Genomic DNA, 27,356 nt, shown 5'->3' on the forward strand with positions numbered 1-27,356 from the left:
TCGGTTGACCAATCAATCTATCCGCCATCATGCGTCCGGTTGATGCTTTTAGCCAAACAGTATTAATGCATCATTTCTCAACACGCTGTAAATGGCTGGTTTTAGAGAATTCGAATAGATGCAAAGAAGTGACGGCAGCACTAAATTGGCACCGACACAAGAGACACATTTACTGCCTAAAGCACTCCTTCTACCTGAAGACACGCTGGGCTTGGACTCAACACACATAATCTGACAGCAATGCGACACTAGCTTTAGGACAATTTGGACCCTGTCTGAGTGGGTTATGAAATATTAATTTCCTGCTACTGTAAAATGTATGTTTGGTTCCTATCTGATGTTCGACTGCGAGGCATAGTCAATGTTCACAAGCATGCTGAAAATGGGAGAAAAAATGGACTTCTATCTTTCTTGTGAGCTTTCTTGGTAAACAAAAAACATCATGGACATTTTCATTTGATTGCTTATATCGAGGTAAGGTATAAAAACAAATTGCTTTAAAAAAAAAAAATCACAAAACTATGAGACCATCTCTCATTTTTTCCCCTCAATTTAAAGTTGAAACACTGGCACAGTCAAGCATACCGAGTCCCCCCTCCAGTGTTAACAAGCCTTGAGTCATCCCACCATGGGCCATTGTTCTCTGGAGAATGAAAGAAATACAATGACAAACGGGAAAACACAGCGGTGTAAAGTAGGGTGGTCGTGTCACAGTGAAATATATGTTCGTTCAGTCCTCTACGCAGGAAGCCACGACAGAGAAACAGGAAGTCAGTGGGAGCAGTTCATCGCCCATAGGGAGCACATGGGAGGGTTATACTAAAACAACTACAGGAAGCATGAGCGCAGAGGCCGGAGTTGTGCCTGTTTGTGGGTTCAGATGAGCAGAGGTAAAGGAAAGCAGGCAGCACTAATACGAGAGGAAAAACTCAACTTTGGCTTTTCTGGTTCAATGAAGAATGTATATTATCTGTCGTGTATGAGGTTGGCCTATTGGACGCAATTCCAAAGCAACTGAATGGGTCGGTAGCCTCAGGTTGCAGGTAGTATTTCCTAAAAGGATTCTTAAGCAGGGTGGAATCTATTAGTTCCAGACATGCCTTACTAATACTACTTCACTTTATACGCACTCACACACACACACCAGTATATGAGGAAGGGGGAGTATAGCAAAAGATAGAATTACAGTACAGTAAGTGTTGGAGGGAAAAGTATTGCTGGAATGGAACCATTCCAACCAATTTCTTTTTCTTGGGTCTACTGATTTCCTCTGAAAACGCACACACACACACACACACACACACACACACACACACACACACACACACACACACACACACACACACACACACACACACACACACACACAGGGTGAAAGCCATGCAGCCTGTCACCCGAATCCCACCATCTGAAGGAAACGCAGTGTTGTCTTAATGAGGAAAGTTAACAAGTGCGGTGACTTCTAAAACTTGCCAAAGTGTCAAGACCAGAGCAGCCGACAATTATTTGCAAAGCAAAGACGAGGACAATGGAGGAGTGGAGAATTTTCATTTGTGCTACAACCAAGGAAAATAACTAACGAGGGGGAATTTCACAAGTTCTAATCAGAATTGGTTTAGTGCATTTGTTAGTTCTGGTTTATCATAATGGAGAACTGATACAAATAGATAATTTTCCCCGGGCAAGGAAACAAAAGCTGGAACTTGTAAGAACCACAAACAAACACTTCCCATGTACCAATTACACCAGTGATGAGCAGTGGAATGTAAAATGGATGGTGGGAACAGAATTTCACAAATAAGTGATGAATTTGCAAGAGTTCAAAACAACAACATTTTGCTGGGCATTTTATGTAAATGTTTTAAACAGGACTATAACTGTAAAAATTACAGCAGGGTTCATTTAGTAATCATTTAGAGCAGGGCTGTCCAAATATTTTTGTTTGGGTGCAACAAAAATGGAAGGATGCAAGGGCCACTTCAAAATTCCTTGGCTAATGTATTAAACAAGCAATAATTGGTTAAGAAAGCAATGACATATTATTTATATTTTCAAGTCAATATAATAAACTTCTACAGAACAGCTTTTTATTAAATGTGATCGGGCAAGTAATTTAGCAATTTTTGGGTGGCCAACGGCCTAGTATCCCACTAGATCTAGACCCACAGCTGCACCGAACAGCAACCCAATCCCATCTAAACATTCAGAACTAGAACAAGAGCAAATTGTCATCAATGAATTGAGTTTGATTATATTTTGTGTTTAATCAAAATAAGACATTTGATTTTACTTTGGGAAAACTGTGAGCGAAGCATTGACTGATTCGGTTTCAAAAACATTGATGAGTTACTGAACTGTAACTGAAATCTACATGAGCAACAACTGGTTTTGCAATGCACTTTAATGCAATATTTTTTTTCCATGTTAAATCGACGGAATAATCGACAGAATAATAAGTTCCAAAAGTATCTGCTCATGACAGGCAGCCCTAAACAGGAGTGAGCAGAATGGATGCTGACAAAGAGTAAGCGACAAAAGGGGTGTGACATCAACAGGCCCAAATTCCTCCCCGCTTCTCTTCACCTTGGTGACCAGTCCAGGAAGTCATTGACCCTTCCCCGAGTGGAAGATGAGATGTTTGCACTAGGAAGGGTGTTGAAGCTTCTGTTGGCCAGGCTCTAAGCTGTGAGGGCTCCCTGCTAAGGTTCCTTGCCCGAGATAGGGCCACAGGTCAGGGGGTCAGAGGTCGCAATGCTACTAGGAACAGGTCGGTCTCCCGTGTCAACCAACTGGTATAAAACACTTGGAACAATACGACTTAGTTTCAGATCAGTTTCAGCCCAGGCAGGAGTATTGCGGCTTGCTGAATGTACTCTTTCACTCTCCTGCGCCCTTGCATGCTCTGATTCCTCTCTGACGGTAGCAGAGGGGGGTTCACAACAGGGATTGGGGGTTTTCTATGAATAATGAAAAGGGCTGCTTATCAAAAGTTAACTAACTGCTCACCCACTTACAGAGCCTGCCTGCTCTACTAACCCATTCTTGGCAGGGGGATTAAGGAGAGGGATGCATCTCACTAAGATTTACAGACTCCAAATAAGATTCAGCCTCACATTTCGGTTGGTCATTTTTCATTGAAATTTGGGGGAGGGAATTGTATTTTGTAGCAGCTTGTTAAATGATCACATTTTGATTTGAATGCAAATGAGGCAAAATAATGTGGACAAGGCTTTGACCAACAAATTCACTGTTTATATATAAAAAAAGGGGGGCGGGGGGCTGCAGTTGTTTAGTGACCAGTTCAGAGGAATAGATACCTGTTTGATTATTAAAATAATAAACGATTTTCTAATTTTTGTTTTAAAGAAACAGGGGTAGCGCTATCAAATTTAATGATTAAAAGGCAACTCGTTGTTTATCCAATTATTCGCCAGCTGATGTAATAAACAAATAATCGTTTAGAGCCAGAGTTGAATTTCAAATTATTGAATTCTTCAAATTTCAGCCTCTAAACTGGAATTATCTGGATGTCTGTCACCCTTCATGAAAGTTCCTCGAATATCGTTTAGTGTTTAATCAAAGTAAAAATTTGATTACATTTGGGGAAAACGATGACCAAACCAAATACAGAATCTGTTCCAAAAAGTGGAGTACAATATCAATCACTTACGGCTTAACTGCTGTTTGTTTTTAAATCACTGAACAAAACAAGGTAAACAATAATTGGTGTATAAAATATTGATGGAATTATCAAGAGAACAGATTCTAAAAATTTTCATTTATGGCATCCCTAGTTTTAACTAGTTTTTAATGAGAGAATTACTTTTGATAATTGATTGTCTGGCGATAATAATTGTCTTTTAGCTTCAGCACCATTAACTATGTTGAAAAATAAATATTCAAAAATCTTTCATTCCTTTTAGTTTTTCTGAAGCTTAAAACTTTTCATACACCCCTCATATGTTAGAGGCATACAAAGCAGAATAAAAATGTATCCCTTGCAGTAAATAATTGACTTAACGTGCCGTTTCACTGAAGAACACTTAACTCATTCACTGCCAATGACGGCTCTGGACGACCAGGATCCATTTTTACTGGCCTGGCAGTGAAAGGCTTGATTCAAAAATATGCAACAGATTAATGGATTACTAAAGTAATCATCAGTTCCAGCCCTAGAAATAATCCCCCTCATTATTTTAAAGAAACACTCAGTAACATGTTCATTCCATAGTGTACTCACAAGTTAATTGGTCATAAAATGAGAATCATAATGATGCTCGCATGACCATCCACCTGGTGTCACCTCAATTTCCTGTCCCTGACGGACACTGCCATCTGGGCTTCAATTTCTTCCAACAGGCTCCATCTCTGTCACGCTCAGTCTCTCACCCACACACACCAACACAAACACACACACTTTGCCGAGGGGATGCAAACCACGACCTTTTAGCGATCAGCGCCATCTGTCTGGGAAGGCTCGATGAAGTATCATAACCTGGCAAAACCTGCTCACATTTATTATACCATCCTGGATGCGAATGGGAGACAATATTAAGCTGAGCCACATCACCGTGTGTGTTTTCATTTATATGTTTATGTGTGCACTCTTTCCAGTGTTTCCAAATGGCCAGTGCATAACACCCTTCTTAATCAGCTTAGCAGCCAGTCAGGGGATTTGACTAATCCATAACACAAGCATGGGAAGAAGCCCGCTGAGTGTGTCTGTCTGTCGCACTGTGGGAGTGTGTGTGTGTGTGAGCCTCAACCTTTTCCACATCAAGCATTAAAGCGTTCATCTATAAGACACGCGATGAAATGAAAGTCGTGATGGGTGGGAGCGGACGCCATTCGAGAGCAGACGCGTCGTCTGGCGGGCCAAGGGTCAGCCCTAACTCCATTCGTCATTTAATTTTAGCCATATTTCCACTTGAATGAGGGATGGCATTCAACTCCGGCTCGGTAGATTAAATAGTAATTTTCCATGTTTACCCCACGGCTGTCATTTATTTCTCGCAGAAATTGATTCGTCAGCAAGAAGCTGCTGGAGGAAACTACCAGCTGTCTGAATGCGACACTGTGTGTTGAAGTCTCCATCTGTAAGCCGACAGTTGTGAGCAAGTTCAATCAGATGGAAGACTAAATGCGCAGAACTACGCATGTGTATCTGACATCCCAATTGGTGTCTGCTCATATGGGCAGAAATTCTTATCGCAACATTCCAGGGGACATGACGCTAGAAAGGCAGATAGAGTGAGGAGCAGAAAGACTCAAAGGGTCGTATCTGCTGATGGCTGTCAAGTGGTGATGCGTATCTGCATGCCATAGGCAGACAATGAGTGAAGGGAATATTTTCATTCGGACACACAACATGCCACAGCTTCTTTCGGCGACAAATTCCTTCACAGCCATGTAATGTAAAATGTAAATTAAGTTTATTAAAACATATCAGTATTAATGATTTTTTCCTAAATATTTTCCACAAGATTTATAGTAAATCAAAGCTTTCAATATATGTATGTTGCGTTTATTTCTTCCGTTAAAATTGTTTTGACATCGTAATCGTTGAGAATGATTGAAGAAAACAAGATTCGTTTTTTTTGGCCATATCGGCCGGTCCTATCATGAATAAGGGAAAAACCCTTCCCTCATGTTTTAGAAATATACATAATTACAACTTTGATCTAAAGTTATTAGGATATTCACCAAGAAATGTGTGTGATCTGGACGATAAACCTGACAATTAGAGGGTCAGCCATTTGGAGTAGCTATGCCAATACTATGCCATTGTGCACCAGTAACAGCCTCTTACAGCAATCCTTTGTAGATGTTAGATACAGCTAAATCGAGCACACGAGATGATAACAGCCCCACCCCATCTGCTGTTATTCTATGGAGAACAAGTACTATCACAGACCTGGGGAGTTCATGCAGCTTAATGTTTAAATACACCATAACTCTGGACAAAAAAAGAAATCCTTTTATGATGATCATATTTAGCATCTTGATACAGAACCTCTTGAAATCCACCACTCCTTGCTGCTCCCACCAGAGCATCTTTGGAAGTGGTGCATTGACATGAGGGGAATTAAAAAGTGGGGCAAGCTGTATGAAAAGGCTTGAAGGAAAGACTCTGGAAAGACACTGCACCTCAGCATAAAACAACCACTGCAACAACAGAGGGGAGGGGGAAAAAAAAAAAAATCAGACAAAGCCTCAGCGGAGATTTGTTCTTATTCCTTAAAATGTTTCACTATTACAATAAAACAACTGTAATAGTGCTGTCATACCTGGATAACACAACTTACTCTAACACATGGACCTAATGATACGAGTTCACGTACAATAAGATGAACACTGAGCATTTGTGCTGTTTCTAATGTGAACTGCAGTAATCTGAGGTCAAATTCCATTTTACAGCTTTCAACTGCATATTATTCATGGAAAACTGGCCAGGAAATAATGAGAATGAAAAAAACCAAACAATCCTAAATCCATGCAATACTACGTGTTGTTTTCACATTATGGTGTATTTTCAGGTTTTATTGGTTGCTATGTGCATCTATTTAAATCATATGTGAAATGACAGAGGTGAAGATTCTTGGGGTTTTTTGAGGTTTTTGAGTTCCTAGTGACACTTGTAAGTAAGCTAAAAAAAAAGGCACGAGATAGCATGTTGACTATAACAATTGTTCACTTATCACTTATTTTCATACTTTCTGACTACAATGTCAAGTTTTGGGCTGCCGGTAGAGGAAAATAGACAGCTTGTGGAGAACTCACAAAAGCAAAAGTGTTTATTATTGTATTTTATGCAACACTAAACTATTTAGCCAGAGCAGGTTACATATAATCACATTACACTAAAAAGTATTTTAACAACATATATTCCAAAGAAGTTTCTTCTTATGTGTTCATTCACCCTTTTGCTGCACATATGAATGGTGCAGGTGTGTACCACTGTGAAGTGGTTAGTGAAAGAAAATGAATGACTGAATGAAGGCAACTGTATCGAAACACAGCCTCTCCTCAGCCTTTGCATTTTCGACCACAATGGCAGATGACTAGCAAAATTTGTTGAAATTGTGTTTAGGAATGATTGAACTTAGCTTGTACGATTTAAAAAAAAAATCACAATTAAACGTAACACTCACAACTTACAAAAGGGTTGACGCAGAAGATATTATTTAGAAGGTATTATGTGGGTCCATTTGAAGTCCTGGTACATCGTAAACAGTCCCAGTATGCAAGCAGCTAAGTGCTGGTATGAAGTACCGCAACATAGCGGCCCATTTCAAACATCAGATGTAGGGCAATATGAGGTGAAATATGACCATACTGTCCATAATGAATAGCTCCAGCTAATATGTGTATCTCAAATTTCAACAATACAGAAGATTCATATCAGCCTTGAGCAAGCTTTGAAATCACCCTTTGCTTAGAAAGCACCACAATGCTAATAAGGAAAGGGGGGTAAACACTCCCTCTACTATTTATGGGTTTGTAAACTGATGCAGGGTGACTAACACTCACCTCAGGTGATTCTGAGAGCGACCTTGCATGGTGAAAACAGCATTTGCTCTGCTAAAGTGCACAAACACATACACGCTATTGTTTTTTTTGTTTTTTTTTCCTCCTCAGGCATAACAAACGTTCTCCCTTAGCGGTCCTGGCATACCACCCGCATAATTGTCCCAGCAGCTCAAATGTCAGCAGCTCATGGGCCACAACAGGCATCTTCCCATAACTAGTGGCAACACTTATTCCACAACTCAGTAGCATGTGGTTCAATCATAACAGAACATGTCAAAGTGGGCAGTTAATCAATAAAGGTACAGAGCCAAGTGCATCACACGTGTGTATTTCATCAAGATGGCAACCTTGTGAAAACAAACAGATCCCGTGTCTCGTCTCTGACAAGGAGGACAAGTAAAACGAAGATGAATTGTGTGACCACGAACCCTGAAAAGGATGACTGCAGAGAACCAGTGTGGATCCTCGCACCCAGTGGTAACGTGGACGTCACATGGACCAAAGTATGACTTGACCTCAAGTCTAACCTGCTTGACAACCTTTCAGTCTGGCTTCTGCCAAGCATAACACCACACGGATGTGTCATCTAAACTGGATCCTGGTTTATATTTCACCTTGTGACAGATGGAGTAATGAGTAACACACCCACTTGTGTTCATTTGCACACGCTTTAGGCAAAGCCTCCATGATTAAATAGTCAACCTAGTGAAAACTTCTCAGCCTTCTGTGAGACTTTAAAGATTCAAAAGAGAATCTGAATTAAAAGACAGCTCCCAGGGTTGCTGATAATCTTCTTCAGGAAGACTTTCAGATTAAAAACCTTGGTCCACTCCTGAGATCTTTGTTGTTCCCTTGGCGCCACGGGAAGATGGCGCCTGGTGCGCCTTGAACGCTAACAAAGCTATCTGCATTTGGCAATGGACAGTTTGATAGCACAAAATCTCAAACAAGTGGAATGCCACAAGTCTGACATTCCCCACATCATCTATATCAGAGACAGGACTCAAAGGGTGTATACAACACAATAGGTTGCTCTAATGTGGGCGGTCACACCCTTTCCTTCAAGCTTCAAATCCATGGCCTTTTGCGATGACCTCGGAGAGGCTTGAAAAGAAAAGGGAAAACAAGGAGAGACGGGGAGTGGACACATCAGGAATGAAATCCCTGTAAAAACAGAAAGCAAGACTTTGGAATACAGGAAGTGTGAGAAAGACTTGAGAGGTGCAACCGATTCTGGAGGGACAGCTGAGACAGCAGACAAGCAGATGGGAAAATGGGACGGACGGAAAGCAGTGCGGTCGCCGTGTGTCCTACAACATGGAGTTGAATTATTAATGCTGGAGCAGTAGAAGTGAGAAAAGATGGAACATTTTCACGTGCTTGGTGTAATCTCCACATCATAAAAATGCATAATACACGTACGCAGAGCTGTCTGGTACCGACAAGAACATGACCATTGCTCAGGCTCAAGACGGCATGGACATTGCTCATACAATTTGGGCTCAGCTGCCTCCATTTCAGGCAGTTTCTTACTTCAAATTGCTCCAGAATATTCTAAAACCATGCCACACTGACATCAGCCAGAACAAAATTTGGAAACAACAACAGAGTTGATAGTATGAGATATCTGATAATTACTTCTCAGCATGTGGCTTTTGGCCTTGCAGGAGACACATTTTATTGTACAGGAGACAGGGCAGCAAGAAAACAGACCACTGCAGCAGAGAGCAAAATGTGGATCTTGGAATGCCATATGGAATTCAACTAACATTATGGGAAAAAATATTCCTTTAGTCGCACAAAAATCAAATGATCCAACCACCATTATGCTACCACAAAATGATACCAGTGATGACAACCATAAAAGTAGAAATAGAAGTCAGTGTGGCAGAAAAACTACATTTCCAGAAAGAGATTACATATTCAGTTTTTCTTTAAATACAATTTTTGTTTTGAAAAAAGTGAAGGAAATAAAAGAGTCAAGGAGTGTAAAATGTTTTATACAAAACCCGGACAATTCTTGGTTTTAAACATGACAGGCTGATAGAATACGAAAAACCTCAACTTATTATTTTTCCAGGGAAGTGCCTCAAAATCAAACCACTACTACACCAAAGTTTGGTTATTTAAAAAAAAAAAAAAAAAGGAGAGTCCGGAAAGGCATCAAAGGACTGTGATAAACAAATTATGGGAGTGACTCGCTGATGCTGTAGTGAACCTTAACTCGACAAAGCAAGTCGCAAATTCTCATTACTGTATGTCATTAAAGTGACACTGTGTAAGATTTAGACTGTTTTTCATAAAAAATGATTAAATTAAATGATAAAATGTTAAAATCTTGCAAATAAATGTGTTCTTAACAACCAACAGTATCATTTAAATATAATCTTAGGTCTAGTTATCATTAAATGATAATATATGGGGGGTGAAACCCCTCCGGAGGTCGCCATGTTTGTTATAGCTACGGATAGCAAGAGGAGAAGTGTTTATTGCTGCATTTACCATAATGCCCCTAAATTACACATACACCCTGTGAGTATGTGTAATTTTTCGCATGCGCCCATGAGAACTTGAGGGACGTTACGGTAAAAAGGATGCTTTCAAAGAGGATGCTGGTCGTATCTTTGCCTCTGAGTGGTGTGAATGTAATCTCTGTAATAATGAGATGCTTATTAGGAGTTCATTGAGGAGGTAGCGTGTCACACTGAATAATTGAGCATGTAACATGTTTCTGACCGCAGCCAAGGCCGAGATTAGAAGAGGTCAAAGGTCAAACAAGGCCTGAGCAAGACATGTGGCCCACACCTGTTCACAGATACCCCACAGTCAAATCATTAAGAGAGCAAAACAAGGTAAAGTAGACAAGTGAGTCAGTCATTACTGCAGTTTATTGTTAAACTGTGAGAGACTACAAAAGGCTGTCATGTTTTGCTTTATCTCTCTGCAGCCAGTGTTTTTCTCTCTCTCCGCTGGCCCGGCTTTCTTTCTTATCCACAGAGGAAGCCTGTTTGATCTGGGAGACTCCCGCTGTTCTGACGCTCCAAACTCAAAGACATCAGGCGAACACTCCTCGCTCGCTCACTTCAGGCGAGAGCTTACTTTTTTTTTTTCGCCTTCAATGCCCCTCCTTTACAAAAAAAAAACCCTTCCACATCTTTCTACCATTCTCCCTTCTGCTAGTAACCATTCACATTCTCCCTCTCGTAGAAAAGACAAGACAATAATTCATGAACTCAAAATGGCCTCTATGCTGTGGAAGTTGGGCCGACGCCAGCACTGCAGCGTGCATATGGACCGTGTAGTATGTGAGCTATGACACCGGAGGGACAGTAGCCATCATTGTCTTACACAGCGAGAGCTGGACACAATGGAGAGGGATACAGGCAGGGACATGACTCACCACATACTGTAAGCTCTCCTGACCATTATGGCTCACAAAGACGCTGGACACAATAGGCAGTAAGTGTCAGCGTGTTGTGCAGTTAAACAATAGCAGCATTACGTATGCCAACTGTAGAAAACAAGATTAATGTTGAATTTGTTTCTCATTTACTTGAACAAAAGATTTTTTGGCATGTCTCAACTCATTAACTGAAAAATGTGTTCATTTAGGAATCATTTGGTACATTTCTGATTCAAAAACATATAAGCAGATAAACATTTGTTTTTTGGGGCTTCTAACAACACCTTTTTAGAAGTCAAGGAGGATGATAACCAACAAATTTAGAGTCGATATTCGTTTTCAGTCAAAGGGAAAATATTGGTGTCTAAATTTAAAATAAATATAGCCAACTCCGAATCTTAATCTAAGATTCATCTTTTTTTTTTTTTTTTTTTTTACAAAATAAAAGAGGGTTGTTAACTGTGATGATGGTTTATGGCAGGAGAAAATACCAATTTCCCATTCATAAGCCTATTAATCAAAACATTTTAAATAAAATAACATTTGTGTCCTTCCAATTTATTTCAGTGGGCATCAATTATAGGCACATTTTCGCTGGCCCTGATACCTATTCCCCACACGGATAGCAGGGTTCAACTGTAAATCAATTGTTAAAAAGTTACTCTTTGGTTCAAATAATTCATCGTGTGGCTAAAAGTATTTAATTAATGACGTTGTAAGTGCATTCACAACATTCCTTAGCGGGAATCCCACCAGCGCATGACACCAGTCCCACACACATTCATCATGTTGCCACCCAATGCAACCTTTCAACACAGTAAGTGGCTGTATGCAGGGCTCTGTGTGTCACACACTGCCACCTTTAACACCACTGTCTTCTGAGAGAAAGAAATGGATGACAGGGAGGGAGTGGGAACAGAATGAGTCAGAAAAGGAAAAAAAAAAGGGTAATTAGGGCGGGTATAGTAAAATGCTGTGCCTCTTGATTCTGCCGTCATGAATGAAATGAGGTGACTGATGGTAAAGTACATTGTGCCAAAGGGCAATGATCCTTGAACCCCGAAGTTCTTTTGTTTTATTCCAAAAGAGACTCAATGTGCAGCCAAGCAGATGGACTTTATTTTCCAATAAAAGATCCGATACAAGTCAATTTATCAAAATAATTTATGAGAATTTAGTGTAGAACTACATACACTGCAATGAGATGCATATACAATAAGATTCGTACTGATACAGTGCATTAAATGACACAAACGTTCCTCTGGCAAGCCTCAACAATCCTAATTTGGATCCATCCCAAAGTGTACCCAATACTTTAGATTAATATCCACCTCTTGCACTTGAATGAACTGAGTAGCTAAGATTCATGCATTATTTAACACATTGAACAAAAATTTTCTTAGTTGATCTATCTCTTGCCGCTTCATAGTTTCAACCAATTGTTGCATAGCTAACAACACCTTGGCAGAGACAAGAATAAATATTTTGTTTATTGAGTAGCTGTCTGAGCCAATGTGATATATTATGTTTCGGCAATCAATTGATTTCTTTATAACACTGCACAGGTGAAGGAACAATCAATGATAACTTAATACTGAACCAAAACAAAAGCCGCGACCCTTACGTAACTAAATGAGAGGCATGTCATTTCTCCAGGTAAATTACTCTAGAAATGAAAGAAGTGTATTATGGATGCACGTAAAAGGTCTAAAGAGTCCTGCTCAAATCGGCTGATGATAATTGATTTGGAGGAAGTTGGGGGGTTCAAATAAAAACAAATGTCTCCAAAAAGTTAAAAGCAGACTTGTTTGTCCAGATCTTATATCTGATCAATGGAATTGTGGTAGTGCACATCAAGTTGTGGTCCACGTGTTGCATGGGTCATGTCACTGTCAGTTCATACAACTCCTGCTCCGCATGGGCCACTGCACATTGGGAATGAGTATGTGTGTGTGCATGTAGAAAGGGGAGGGATGTTCCCATTTCCCCTCTGTTTGAAGCACACGGACTGAGTCGGAATGTCGAGGAAAAAAAAAAAGGAGAGGGGGGGTTAGGGAGCTCGGCATTGGAAAGAGAGTGATGGGATAGGCGAAGGCCGTAATCCGAGAGGGGAGTCCCACAGTGTGGGCAAGCACATGGTCTCTAGCCTTCACAGTGGGGTTGGTGCAGTGCTTCTCAAACAGTGGGGCGGGCCTCCCTGGGGGGGTAGCAAGGCGATGCCAGGGGGGGCGCAGATGACCCAAGGGAAAAGGATTTGTTTTTGCCATGTGAACTGTATTGTGGTAAAATAAGGATTGGCCCCTTTTTTTCAGGCACTTTGACGCACTTGGGGTTTTTTCCTGCTTAGAGTTAGACGAAACTTTAACCTGTATAAATGCTGTAAAAAGTAGTCGTTAACAGTCGGTTTATATTGCTTTTCCTTTTGACAATGTTAAATATATAAGCATCATTTTGTCCAGTTATTCAAAAACAAAGCAAAATTCTTCATCCAAGGTAATTCTGCTGCCAGGGATGATGGAATAAGTTATAGATTGCAATTCAGCGTTTTTGTTATGTAGACAACGCTCAACCGATGTGCTTTTACTGGGATTTTTGGCAAAACGACCTGTATAAGGACTACATGAAAACATCTATCCGCTACTGTTTTGTACAGCCCGTACTCAGTAAATTTAAACAATGGCACATGTGATAACATCTCTGGTATGAAAATGACATTGCAAATAATGAAAGAAGCTTCTCATTGATATCAGCGTGGCATTTATTTACATAAAGAAGCTCCTCCCATACGTTAAATTAGACTCCACATGACTGACTACTGCAGTTGGAGTTCTAACCAAGGACTGCAGCAGGTATTTTGTGGGGATTATATGATTAACCACGGTCGCGGATGTAAAACTCAGAAGCAGCAAACGAGCGCCAGGCCACCACGCACTGCGCTATTTACCGACGTAAAACAACTCTGGGGTAAAGAATATGAATTATGCATACTTTACGATGGAAGAAGAGATAAAAGAGGGAGCGCTCCAGACAGGACGAATTAGAAATGCTGAAGAGCGTCTGGAAAGCTCACTTGGTAGTGGTGGCACAGACATTTGAACAGTCCTTTTCAATAAAACATAAACAAAAACTATGAAAATGTGTCTTTGACAACACAAAATAACAGTTTTTAACAAATCCATTTAATCCTTTTAAATGATGTAGGAGCAACTGTAGATTTTTGTCTTTTCATATTAAGAGCAAATTAATTGAAACATGTAGCAACTTCTTGTTAATTGCTATAGCGATAACAACTCTCTCCTTAAATTTTGGTCTCAAGAGAAAAACGTACTGACTGAAACAGCAAATTTGAGTTAGCATGGTTTGTTAAAAAGTGTTCAGTTTAAACTGTGTCAGGAAGTGAGAATCAAAGTGTGCACTTGCTTCTAGCGGCTAATGTTAGCCCTTGTATGCTTTTATTTTGTTAACTTGCTGTTAGAAGGTACTTGGCCCTCCAAAAATATTTCACTTAATTGAAAAAAGGTTCTAACCACATTACTATACCCGTGTATGTGATTCTTCAGCATGAACTGACCAAATGTCAACAGGTTTCCCTCGATCGGTGGATGATGCCTATCGCATCTATCATACAAGTGTCCGAAAAATACTTTGATGGCACATTTATATCACTGCCTGAGGATGCACTGAAACATGCATGAGAAAAGACAAGCACTTCTCAGTGTGTCCTTCACACATGCGGCGCACACACACACACACACAAAACACCAGTACCCCATGGCGATGCTTACAAGAATCAGCAACAAGAGCAAGCGAACGCTAACAGGCGCCTGCAAAAATCAGCGAGATAAATATCGGGCCTCAGGTATGCGCTGCAAGTTCCTTAATAGCCCTCCTGGCACCTGCACTGACGAGCTAGTTTGACACACAAACAAATATTTAAGTCAAACATGCTTACCACACCCACATCCAAACATGAGGCTCAGGACGAGTGAGCACATGAAATGTTTCCTCTGAAGGCGAGTTTGACCACATTCATGAGGAACCGCCGCGTTGCCTAGAGGCTGTTACCAAAATAGCATTAACTAAGATGCATTTTTTTTTCCACAGTGTATCAATAAGTTACATTTCGGTGTGATACACTGTACCGTTTTTGACTTGTTAAGGGCAACGTGGCCTTGCCCTAATGCGAGCAATAAACTCCTCAAACAACAATTAAGGAACTGATTGAAACCCAAGTCAGATCTACTTTGTGCAATTTAACCTGCATGCACGACCTCATCCTCAAGTTCAACACGTTTATCTTGAAGTTGTAAAGTGAGGGAACATTAGGGCAGAAAAAGCAAAAGTTTCCATGATGCGATGAGGTGAGCGTGATCAACCCACCCTCCTTTTCATCTTGTCTATTGCTTGAAAGTACAGTACTGTACAATACAGTACTGTCAAGGGTACACGATGACTACCGTGTTAACTTATCAGTGAATTAAACAAGAGGTTTCAATATTGCAAGCTGGCACAGTCATTGAAATATGTTAAAACTTGCCTCATTTTCAGCCTGCTTTCAAGGAGTGGCTCAAAAGATCAGCACCTCTCTGGGTTTGGGAAACTTGCTTTTGGTCTCAAGAGCGGTCTTGAGACCACTGATACTGGGTGTCAGTATCAGTGAGAAGACTTATTTCAGGGCCAATCCGATTAAATCAGCCGACCGATTAAATCTGGCGATGATGGCCCTTCGCCTACGAAAAATAATTGGACAAATAGCAGGTATTTGCTGATTATGCCGGCTTTGATTACTTTGCACTGAGCTGTTAACCAAGCGATGGGACTTATCATAGCTTCAGCCCGTACTAGCCTATAGTACCATATGGGAGTTGTGTTCATGCATTGGGAGAAAGCAAACGCCAACATGTTTCTCTCATTCAAAACAGTTTAGCAGCAAATCTCGGTCTCAGCACTTAAAACAAGCCGGCGTGTGTGGCAACAAACACCGGGAGAAGAGGGGAAAGACTCATCCTCTCACTAGAGCAGAGTGGATGCTGGGAACAGCAGAAGTGGTGCATCCGCATGGCAACCGGGGGGGAAGAACACTGTGTCCTCACTTTATGCAGAAGAAAAGAGGCGAGCGAGTACGAGGCTGTGTGTGCAATGCAGATTTCAACTGAGACGAGCTGATGAATGGCTTCATTAAAACAGCATTAGGAGAGGTGAGGTGAATGGTGGGGTGCAGTGCAGCCATTTGCTTACTTATAATGCGATACAGACGTTCTCTTTTTAATAGTCGCACAATACAGCTTTACGCTTACGTATTCATAAAATATATTCACACACAGGCTTAGATGAATAAATAGCACTTAACACCAGGGGTAAAAAAACAAAACAAAAAAAACAACGATTATTTTAACTCATTCAGTGCCAGCTATTTGAAAAGGTGTTTAAAGGCGTATAAATATGTTTTAGGGAATCAATCTTTGGGATTTGAGATTCGGTGCCAGCTATTTTTAGAGCTTTACCAAATTATTTGAAAAATCTATCAATAAACACTGTAAATACGTACCTTGGATTGTATTAGTTGATGATTTATTGAGCGATTATTATTGTTGATGAATCAATGATAGTATTTTTTAAAAAGTTAAATTTTATCTGTTCTTTAAAGAGAGCATTTTTTTTAGATAACTGCAAAAAAAAATTCTTTTTTTTCTTTTTTTTACTTATTTAGTTGGTAAAGGCGCAAAAAGGACAACATAATATATTTTTTTTAATTCAACAACAACTCAAACTTATTAAGTACTCAAGAAATCTCACAATTTTTACTTGTAGGATCCTGAAGATTTGGACAATTGTAAGTCTTTAAGCAATTAACTGACGATTAAAAATATATTATTGATGAATCGCGCACCTCTAAAAACAATGACAATCAAAGGAAGAACCTTACTCGAAGGCTTGAAACTAGAGTTGTGCATGTGGCAACCTGATTAACCCACAAGACCTACAGGGGAGACAAATCTACATTATTCCCTCTCATTTTCCTCTATGCTCCTTTGCAAACTCAGAAAAATGGGGGCAATTCTTGTAACCGTAGCAACCAAGTGTGCCTGCGTGCATAGGCAAGCTGCTGATGGAGAAGGAAGGAGGGACCAAGAGGGGAGACGGGGAGCGAGAAGGCTAAAACGAGATCTTTTTGTTTTTAATTATTTTCATTTTGCAGCCTTTGCTTCGCTCCAAAGTCCAGCTCCTTCCTCCCCTCTTTGTTCTTGAGGGCTGTTCAAATACAACCCGTATCCTCAGGCGTCCTGCGGGAACATTATCCAGCCTTTCTTACACTTGTTTTCTCTCGCTCCCCTCACCTGGCCCCTTTGCTATTTATTTACAGTGTTCTGCTCCAGTACTGATTGTTTCATAGAGGATATGGCCAGTCTTTTGTCATCGCCCACCCTGTCTTTATATAGACCCATCTGCTCTTTAAGATGCTCTCATCTCATCAACTTAAACAAACATCCGCGGCCGACAATGTGGTTTGCACGTGTGGAGAGTGGACGGCCGGTTTGAAGCGCAACAGGAGGCTGTGTGTGTGTCACACGTCATCGCCACTGTCAAACATGATGAGGGGAAAGGAAGGAGACAAGAGTGACAGAAAGAAGGAGAAAAACAAAATTATGACTAGAGGGCCGGCGGTTCTTTTCACAATGCTGCGACTGTTCACTGAATGTGGGCAGAGAGAAAGAAAAAGATTAATAATGGGCGTGAGGGAGGAAGGGATCGACAGCTTTTCACATTCTTGCTGAGTGTTTGTTGTACTGTTGCACTGGCTAAAAGGGTAATTTTTTTTATTATATAGCCATGGGTTATTCACAATAAAAATGATAATTATATTGGTAATGGAATGCCATTAGGGAGACCCGACACTGTCCTCCCTTGTCGTTTTATTAGAGGAAAAAAATATGCCCTCACTGTGCTGAAGAATGAAAATCTCTATTGTTTTTATATTACCTTATTATTTAATCATTTGTTGAGGAAATTACAACACCAGGGATCTATGAGGGCCCTTCAGGTGGTAGGCTAGAGTTAAACAGGGTGTCCTTCTGCGGGTATCAGCAAATCTAATTTGGCGAAGTGACGGGAACACTACATTTGTTTCGAATTAAGAGCAAATCAATTGGAAAAACACATATTGCGGAATTGTGTTGCAAAAACCTGTATACCTTTATTTTGGTAATATCTGTACAGCAGAGGAGCCAAAATTAAAACTGATAATGTTATGCAATTTTATCTTCTGGAGTTGTAAGTAAGAGGTGTTCACACATAATGCAAATAATGACACTGTTGAGAAAACAGGAGCTCGGAACATTCGAAGAGACAAAATGCTAGTTTAATGATGAACTGAGATGTACATTTAGCCATAATAGTCGAAGATAGTCCAAGCTTCTGTGACTATGACTTATGATCATTTGATAATTAATAAATCTGTCAATAGTTTTGTTGATTAATAGAATTGTTTTTTATGTCCATCTAGTTATTAAAAAAGAGGCCTTTTTTGTATTGAAAATGCTAAATTATGTTTTTCCTTAACTTTGGAAAATATGAAAACACGTTCATCTGTGGTCAAAAAAATAGCCCATTCATGCGTCAAAAAGGACCGACCCAATATCTGGCGCAATTTGACTCACCTTTCCCCATATTTTGAGGTTGTCTTGCGCATAATGACCCGTTTTTGGGGTTGTTTTGTGCAGAACACCCCAGAAAGTAAAACATTGGGTCAAAAAGTGTTTTTTTTTCTTCCTCATCTTATTTTTACAGTATAGGTCTAGTCCATGCCATTTCCATGAAGTAAGTCTGTTAAAGATCAAAATATTCCTGATTGGTACTCTTTGGTTTGCTGGTGCACTTCTGCATGCGTCATATCAGATCAGAGCAAGGTGATTTTCTCCGACATTGCGAGAAGGAACTCTGACTCACAGTAGCTTACCATTGCACTTTTTCCTCATCGACAATAAGACTTCCTGGTTTTCTGGAACAAAACATTTACATATAAATATGTCTCAACGTATTAGGAAGGTTATCCTGATAAGGGTGACCTTATAAGGTAATCAGCTCCTGCACCCCCACAATGCACTGGGACACTACCTTTCAGCAGACTTTTAGAAATTGGCCAATCAAAAGAATGTGCACATAGAAGAGGAATCTTAAAGAGGTAGGAGCCAAACAGAAAAAAGCAGAGTATTAACTAAACGCAGGCATGTCATGGAGGCATTTTTGACAGCAGTCCCTCGACGGTACTAGCAGGGAATACCAGAATGAAAATGTGAAACAGAAAATAAACAGATGTCTCCTTTTAAAGTGATAGGCACAGCAAAAAGAGGTCTCAGCGGACATCATGCAAAACAGAAGCACACGGAAATCCACAGAGTGATTTGTCACCGTCTTCGATCCTCCGACTTTTCAAGTCAAAGCTGGAACACCTGAAACAATTGCGAAGAAAGAACTCCCTCGGCCAACCACTGCAGACTGAACATCTGTTGCCCAATCAGAGCATGTGGAACATCTGGCACCGATGAGCAGCAGTCATCTCACTGCTGACCTCTGCCCTCACCCGCTTGCCTCGACTGTGTGCATTTTTCTTTCTCGCCGTGTTTATTTCTCTCTGTTTCGCTCGAGCCCTCCCGATGCCTCGCTTCATCTCTCGCCGACATTAATCAGGCGACCGAGCGGAGCATCTGATACGCCAGATGTTGTTGTCACCTGCGCCGCTTCATCGACATACCGTAGCGTGGAGTCGCCCTGATTGCTGACATTCCTCATTTTATCGCTCGTCTTTTGACGGTAGAAAAGAACGTGCGGCGGATAGATGATCTTATATATGGCTATGCGTCTATCCTGTATAACGGGGCGGTCAACTTAGCGCGTGAAAGAATGAAAAACCCGACACCATGTAGTGAAATAGGGATGGGAAGTGATCTCAGATGACGAGATCTCACGAGATTAAAACGTCACGGGATTTTTTTTTTTTTAAGGTGGGAGGAGCGTGGGGGCAGGAAGACATGCTTGAGTGAGTCAAGAATGGTGACTCCCAATGTAATCGACACAACATCACAAAATCGCGTTCAATCACCAATTGAGGGCATTAAAAATGACTTCATCATGCGGACATTTTATCGTACGGCTTCTGTTGCTGCATTTAGAGCAAACGCTATTAAATATTAGCTGTTAGCTAGCAGCGTTCGAGTGCCCCTGAGAGCAGTCGGATTTTTTTTCAAAGGCAGTTTAATAGACGGAACAACAGCAGACTTTGTATCAAAAAACCCGACACGGTTGCTGGTACTACTGATCACATTTGAGCATGCCACTGCAAATAAAATTACGCCGAGCACTGCAGCAAACATGGGCTGTGAGGATTTCGTTAATTTAGCTCATCTGCAGCTAAAAAATGAGCCAGCAACACAAGCGCCTCTTCTGTTTACGTTTAGTTGCACACTAGCTTGTTAATTTTCTTGCGGTCTGCTCAATAAATTAACTTTGAAAACAGGAAAATTTATGCTGGACAATTATTTTATATGACAAATTTTGCCAATTGGGATTTGTGTCGTCCCATCCCTTGTAGTAAATTATTAAGTGTACCCACGAGTGAAGAATGAGGAAGTAGTGGATTGGTAGAGTGATAGTAGAAATCGATATTTTTTTCAGCCATACGGAGTCCAATGCTGAGCCAGCAGACTGCAACAAAGGCGGGGTAGCTGGTTCAGGTATTTTTTTCTTTTCTTTAAGATACAGCCAGAACGGTGTTATTGAAAGTAAACGAACACACGCAGAGAACTGCTCTTTTTGATTCTACTGAGCAAATCTTTGGAGCTCAATTTTGTGTGTGTGTGTGTGTGTGTGTGTGTGTATGTGTGTGTGTGTTTGTGTATACTGTAGTGACAGGAAGCTTCCTAGCACAATCAGTGTGTATTCAAGCTCGACTCCATACCCACGGTTTCACACTGACATCCTTCCCAACTGATTATTTTAAGCTCTGTCAGCAAATCCTTAATTCAGTCCGAAACACACGTGCGCACACACTTTTACTCACTCCAGCAAGCATCAACAATCTTGCACACCTCACAACTCATCCAGATTTCATGAACAAAATTGTTTTTTACGTCATGAAAAATTAGAATTAAGATATTGCTAATGTTGCTAGCAAATTGGTGGTGTCAGCTAACTCATTATGTTAACCAAATTTAACCACCCGCATTTAAAACAAAACAAAGTATGTCTTCGAAAAGATGACATCATTACATTTTGATGTCATTGTTGTGATTGTAGTTTGTAGACAGTTGTGTAGAACTGTATACATCATACTGAGTGTTGTGTCATTTATTTATTTACCTTGCGCATACTGTATATTTATGTCACAAAATGTTACTCGGCTCTTTAATATGGAAGCCCAAAATTTCCAAAATCAAGTAAAAATGGCATTTAAAAAATGATAACAGAAAATATAACAAAAACATTAAAATGTAAAATAAGGTAATTCCTTTTTTCCCCAAGAAATTCTTAGTCACTTTTTTAATAATGCCATTTTCACAAAGGCCTTTTTATGTCATGAATTAGTAATGTACTTTTTCACTTCTGATACTGCAGCCTAGAGTAATGTGTGAAACCAACATTTATCTGTGTGATATCAGCAGGAATGATACATGATTTGTTTTTTATTATGAAATGTTAGAAGAGAGAAAATCAAGTGATACTATTCAAACAAAGAATAAAACAGGTCTGAGAAAATGTTATTTTGGATATAGACCAATACAATCTGATACTGTTTTTTTTTTTTTTTTTTAAGGCTTATAATGCACTGAAAACTGATGTCAACGTGGGATCAGGACACCTCCACATTATATAATATTTACTTATTTAAAATTTTAATGACCATATTAGACATTTGTCTGTTATTTATCAGAATGGTCTTTCTTAATGTTGCTTGTATAATTTTGAGACATTTTTTGGCTCTATGTATAGGTGGTGCTGAGATGCAAACCACAAAAACAAATGACTAAAACAAAAACATAATTGCAAACAACGTTGATTTTTGTTTGTGATTTTATTTTGTTTCTTTGTGATTTAGGTTTTGTGTTTTGTCTTTCTTTTCTGTTTTTTACATCTTTGGTTAGCAGTGAGTGACCTTATCTTTTTTTGCTTTTGTGATTTGTATTTCTGTTGTACAAAAGTTGCACTACTTTTGTGATTTGTACCCTAAACCTAACCGTAGCCTACTCTGAAGGATTAAATTCAATTCCATACCACTGCAAACAGCAAGCACAACTCAATACAGTGTCACTCAAACCTCAGATGAGCTGCGCTCTTTTGTTTCAGGTCTTGTGATTAACTTCTTGTGGTTGCTTAATTGTCCCAACAGGGCTTGTTTCTTAATGACACGCAGATGAACATTTAACACACACAGACACGATCATTAAAAAGTGCCACTAATTCAATAGACTGCCGTGCTTGAGAGGGGTCAGTGTTGCAATCGCCATCATGCAGCAACGGCTATTCTTGTTTTATCACTTCTGCATTATTGCAGGTAATGAAGCGCTTTCGAAAGCTGTCAAGCGGCCGCATTCTATTTCTCTCTCCACCAACAACACATCAATCAAAAGCAAGTCCGGGCATAGTCTTACACGCGCGCTTACACACAAGCGTGTTTGCAGACAAACCCACTGCTGTGTCAACACCTTTCCTATTGTGAGCCAGTGAAAGCGGCTATTTATCCTCAATCATATGTTTCACTGGTTGCCGAGCAAACATGCGGCCGACTAACGACCTGTAGGCAGGCGGCCGCCAATACGGTTGGCGGCCTCGGGCACGCACGCATGGCGCTCGTCCCCTTTCGGGGTGAAAGATGGTCATATCTGAAGCTGTGAAAATCAAACAGATGCTGCTCCCAAAATGTCTTTTGGGGCCATCGCTGAGATTAAATCGATCAATAAGAGTTATTCAAGCGCACCATCGGACCGGACGGCGTACATATTGCTAGGAGCGTCTCGGACAGACCACAAAAACGCCAAGATCGATACGGTTTATTAATGGCAGTGGAGGGAATGTGGGTCACGGAGGCTTATTAATGGCTGCGTGGAACGGCAACAGATGCGGCGCCAAAGTAACCTTGAATAGTTTAAAACGTGTCAATGCACAAAAACATTTCCTGTGCTTTTCTTTGGAATACTATGGTGAGCAGGCTGATTGGTAAACCAGGAGCGCTATGTTGGCTTGAACAAATGCAGTCACATGGCGACTGAGCTGCACCGAAAAGCGGTCGAGCTCTGCATTTAATTCCAAGTGCTCCGTGCGCTCCTAATGTGAGATGATAAGCTCATTCCTTAACTCCATGTATAACCATTTGCATCTGTGTTGAAACATTCCTACCACGTCCAGTTTCTGAAAGACTCACACTTCTTAGTACTGAATATTTTTTCAATTTTCTGCTACTCTGTTTCTGGTGTGTGAGCGCGATTATGCTTCAGGACTTAAGTATTTGGACACCTGGCCATTACTTCTACCGATTAGAGGTACAAAACCGATTAGAGAAACAAAAAAATGAAATTAAAGTTTCTTGATGAAACAAAGGCAAACATTTGCAAAGTTATTTTGTTTGAAGACAACTATGATAAGTCTGCTTAAATGAACGATAACAGAACAGCAACAGATCTGGGCAATGAGTGAATATTCTGATAATTGATTATTGTTGTTGTTCTTGTTCTGTATGAAAGCAGACTGATTATCTTTGTGTTGTATCAAAAGGCATTTGGACACATCTGCTTTAGCTTTGCAACGATCAACATTTTTTTTCTGATTTTCCGACAACAAACCAAATCAGCAACCACATTAAAAACAAATTTGTTTACAATGTCAATTTGGGAAAATGCCCAGTTTTTTAATAAAGGGATGGAAATTAAAATATATATTTTTTAACAAACTGAAAAAATAAAATCGACGGATTAATCAATGATTACATTTTGAGATGGGCGAGATGCAAAGAGGGGATACCAAATTGCATGCGTGCTTGTTCTGATTTTACGATCAGAAAATAGGAGTTAGCAATTATTATATAGGTCTGTATTTAAAATAATCTGTTCTTGTTTTTTTAGGGGAGATTTATGTATAAAAAAATAGCAGTATCAGTACTTGGTATTGGTATTGATGGCTACAACATTCAGTACTGCTAAATGTAACGCTGTGAAAAGTCATTATGAAAATTTCTAATTAAAATCATTGTTACTTGCAGCCCTACAACAGATAGTGAAAAAGCAAGAAATTTTAGGGTTGCTCACCATCGGGGCTTTTCAGATACAGTGGGGTATTCCCAGTCTGTCTTTGTGATTACATGTAGTTACCCCAATATGCTACAGATAGAGCCTTATCAAGTTAAGCCACGAGGTGGGATTTACATTTACTTACCTTCTAGCACGTAGAATAACAATAAAAAAAAGATTATTCCTGCTTCCAGACTTAAGCCCAGACATAATTTGACTACATCTAGATTTGGGAAGTTGACGGATGTATGTTATCACATATTAAAGGAAGCAGACCGTTTGATACGCTCTATTAGCGGCTTGCAAGCTAATAGCAGATTGTGTGTAAGCTAGTGTGTGTGTCTTTAGGAACAGCCTAAGAACGTTGCACTTTCTGCAGACACCCGAAGCAGTCATGCAGTGGAAAACCACTGCGGCTGTTTACAGAAATGCTCTGTTGTACTTGACAGGGTGAGTCGATTGACAAACACGTAATCCACAGGAGACAATGGTCACCGGCAGCTCTGACAGAAAGCCTTTACAAAATGGACTTCAACGTGACGCTTGCTCTAATGGGAACAAATATCACACTCCAAATCAGAGATAAGGCAGGTGACTGGGAGCCGGGATGATTTCTTGTGGATGATTCCTAAAGCCTTTGAAGTACTGTAACACCAGAGTACAACAAAAGGGGCAAGAGGTGAATTTTGGAGGGCCGGGGATAACTGAGCCCACTTGTTCTGAACGGGAACATGAGAAGCCCATGTGACTGAGAAGGTGGTGACCCATCTTATCTACTGATCTAGGCCAATTGCAGCAGTAGCCAATATCCTCTCTTCCAAAAGCCTCTCATCCTTTTTCCTGGCACATTCTTGCCTGCCCTTCCACTAACACGGTATAGTCAAAAATGAACTTCTTTTTTTAATGCATTTTAACCATCAGAAAATGTATGGTCATTTCAAAAAGAAAAAAAAAAGCAGCCAAGTTCCAAATAACAACACAATGGGTACACATGTACTTGTTCCCGTCACTTTACACGGTGAGCATTGGCTCAGTTGAAAAAAAGCTGCAGATTTTTGAGAATTCAATGCACATAGTCTTTCCGGCTTTCTATATTTACATAGCTGACCAACTACGACAGTAACTTTCCTTCAAAACCTCTAATCAATAGAAATATATTTTGATTTACCATTCCAAACTAAGCCCGTGAAATGTAATGAGCTCTCAATTCAAGAACAGAACTGGACATTACTTTTATTATTGTAGTTGTGCTTTACGCGTCTATCTAGACAAGGGTGTAAAACAAATAGCCCGAGGGTCATTTATGGAACGCAACCTATACATTTTCAACAGCACTTTTTGTTTTGAGTAACTGGGACCTATAACTTTTTGAGATCATATTTTGACAGACAAGCAATCATACCTGCGATTAATAACAAACTAGATGTATGTTTTGGGACCGAAGGATGAAATTGGGAGTACACAGACAAAACCACAAAAAGAAAAGAACTTGAAGACTCCACACAGGCGGAATTGAGCCAAAAAAAATGAATAATAACTTATGTAGAAAAGGTCCATGATAAGAAATGGGCTCTGATGGGGACCGAATCTACACACCATGACTGTGACATCACAAAAGTAATACATTTCAAATCAACATCAAGACCAAAGGTTGTAAAAACTTCCAACTTGATTGAATCCCCAAATATTCAAATATCTATCAGTTGTCTCCGATTGGCATACTACGTGTTTTATTTTATAAATGCAGCTCTTGAACGTCAACAGATGGTGGTGCAGGTGTGCCTAATAAAGTGGCCAGTTAGTAGAGCTCCCACCAGCGTGTCTGACTGCCTGACGACAGAAGCATCCATAAACAACCAATCGGGCCTTAACTCACTTCAGTGCGCCTCGTGAAGATTAAAAAAAAAAGCAGCGGACGTTGAAGAATAATGGCCGTTTGGTTGCAATGTGTGTTTAGGCACACATTCTCAGGCGGTATGCAGAGCTCAGCAGCCTGCAGCACAGACATGCGGGATACGGTGAGGGAGAGAAAACGCCCTGCCTTGTTCCATTTCGAAACTGCAAGCCTTCTGCTAGTCGTGCATAGCGGACACGCAGCAGAACGCGTGAGCTTTCGCACCTCAAACAAGCTGATGGTGGTCAACAACACTTGAGCATGGGCGTTTTTCCCCCCTTTTCGGGTCTTTGTTGGCGGTTTGCGCTCAACGTTAGGGGGCGAGCGACCACATGAGCACACTCCGGATCACAGTAGCAGCTATGGTTCTACATAAATTATCATATACTATGATGAGATGGTAATTTAAAAAAAACAAGCAGGAAGGTGGTGGCAGCAAACAAACAATAAACGATCAACAAATGGTTCATTTAAAGCGCCGTTGCATCATCGCTTGGGGATTACGAGAGGCTTGAAAAAAGTTTTACCTTTAACTTGAGTTTCATATTCGGCCACGATCTCCTTGTCCTTTCGGAATTTGGCCGGAGACGTCATGGCTGGAGTTTGGAGATCAAACCACTTGTCCACGCTGCGAAGTCAATTTGCTCTCAATTGGGGTCGTAAAAAATAAGATCGCTGAGAGACTATGGGAACATCCACGTTGCGGCGAAAGGAGTGGGAAAAAAAACGGATGATCCAAATGAGAAAATGTGGCTCCTTGCTTGGTCCGTGTTGTCTCCCTGCGTGTGCTCACTCTGGGCGCATTGTGAGTTTGCCGCTGCTTCTGCTGCTGCACAATTTTCATGCGCGCCTCCTCTGAGCCACCGGCTGTGGTGCAAAGCTTTGGAAGTCAAAAGGGGGATTCATCCCCCCCTTTATTATGGGCGATAACTTGTCAGTATGAACTCCAGAAACGTCCGCTTGCTTCTTTAGTCCCGCCTGAAGTGATCTGCTCAACCCCCTCGTGTAGAAATGAGAGAGAGAGGGAGAGAGGAGGAACCCGTGCGTGGAGGGGCTGGCTGTTCCTCGACCCCACTGCGCAGGACTTAAGGATGCAAATCGTGCAAAGTGCTCTTCGTGGCACTTAAAACAACCTTTGGAAACAGCAAAGCAATACTTATCTAAGACTAATCGTTTAAATTGCAGTCATGACGGTCAGACATCTTTATCATATGCAGATATTTAAAATACGATTACTGTTAAACCGGGACGT

At 40.5% G+C, this 27,356-nt stretch overlaps 1 protein-coding gene across 2 annotated transcripts in view; it reads right to left on the bottom strand.

Annotated features, from left to right (window-relative positions):
• The window catches only part of srgap2 (SLIT-ROBO Rho GTPase activating protein 2), a 56,567-nt gene extending 29,533 nt beyond the window's left edge, over window positions 1-27,034 (bottom strand). For both annotated transcript variants that reach the window (XM_088423335.1, XM_088423334.1), the window contains exon 1: window positions 26,632-27,034. In XM_088423335.1, coding sequence (XP_088279461.1) covers window positions 26,632-26,698 — 67 coding nt within the window. In that variant the 5' untranslated portion in view covers window positions 26,699-27,034. The remainder of the gene's footprint in view (window positions 1-26,631) is intronic.
• Window positions 27,035-27,356: the final 322 nt, after the last annotated feature.

This window comes from Hippichthys cyanospilos, chromosome 9 (assembly GCF_059441005.1).
Source record: "Hippichthys cyanospilos isolate Australia breed blue-spotted pipefish chromosome 9, RoL_Hcya_1.0, whole genome shotgun sequence".
NCBI lineage: Eukaryota > Metazoa > Chordata > Actinopteri > Syngnathiformes > Syngnathidae > Hippichthys > Hippichthys cyanospilos.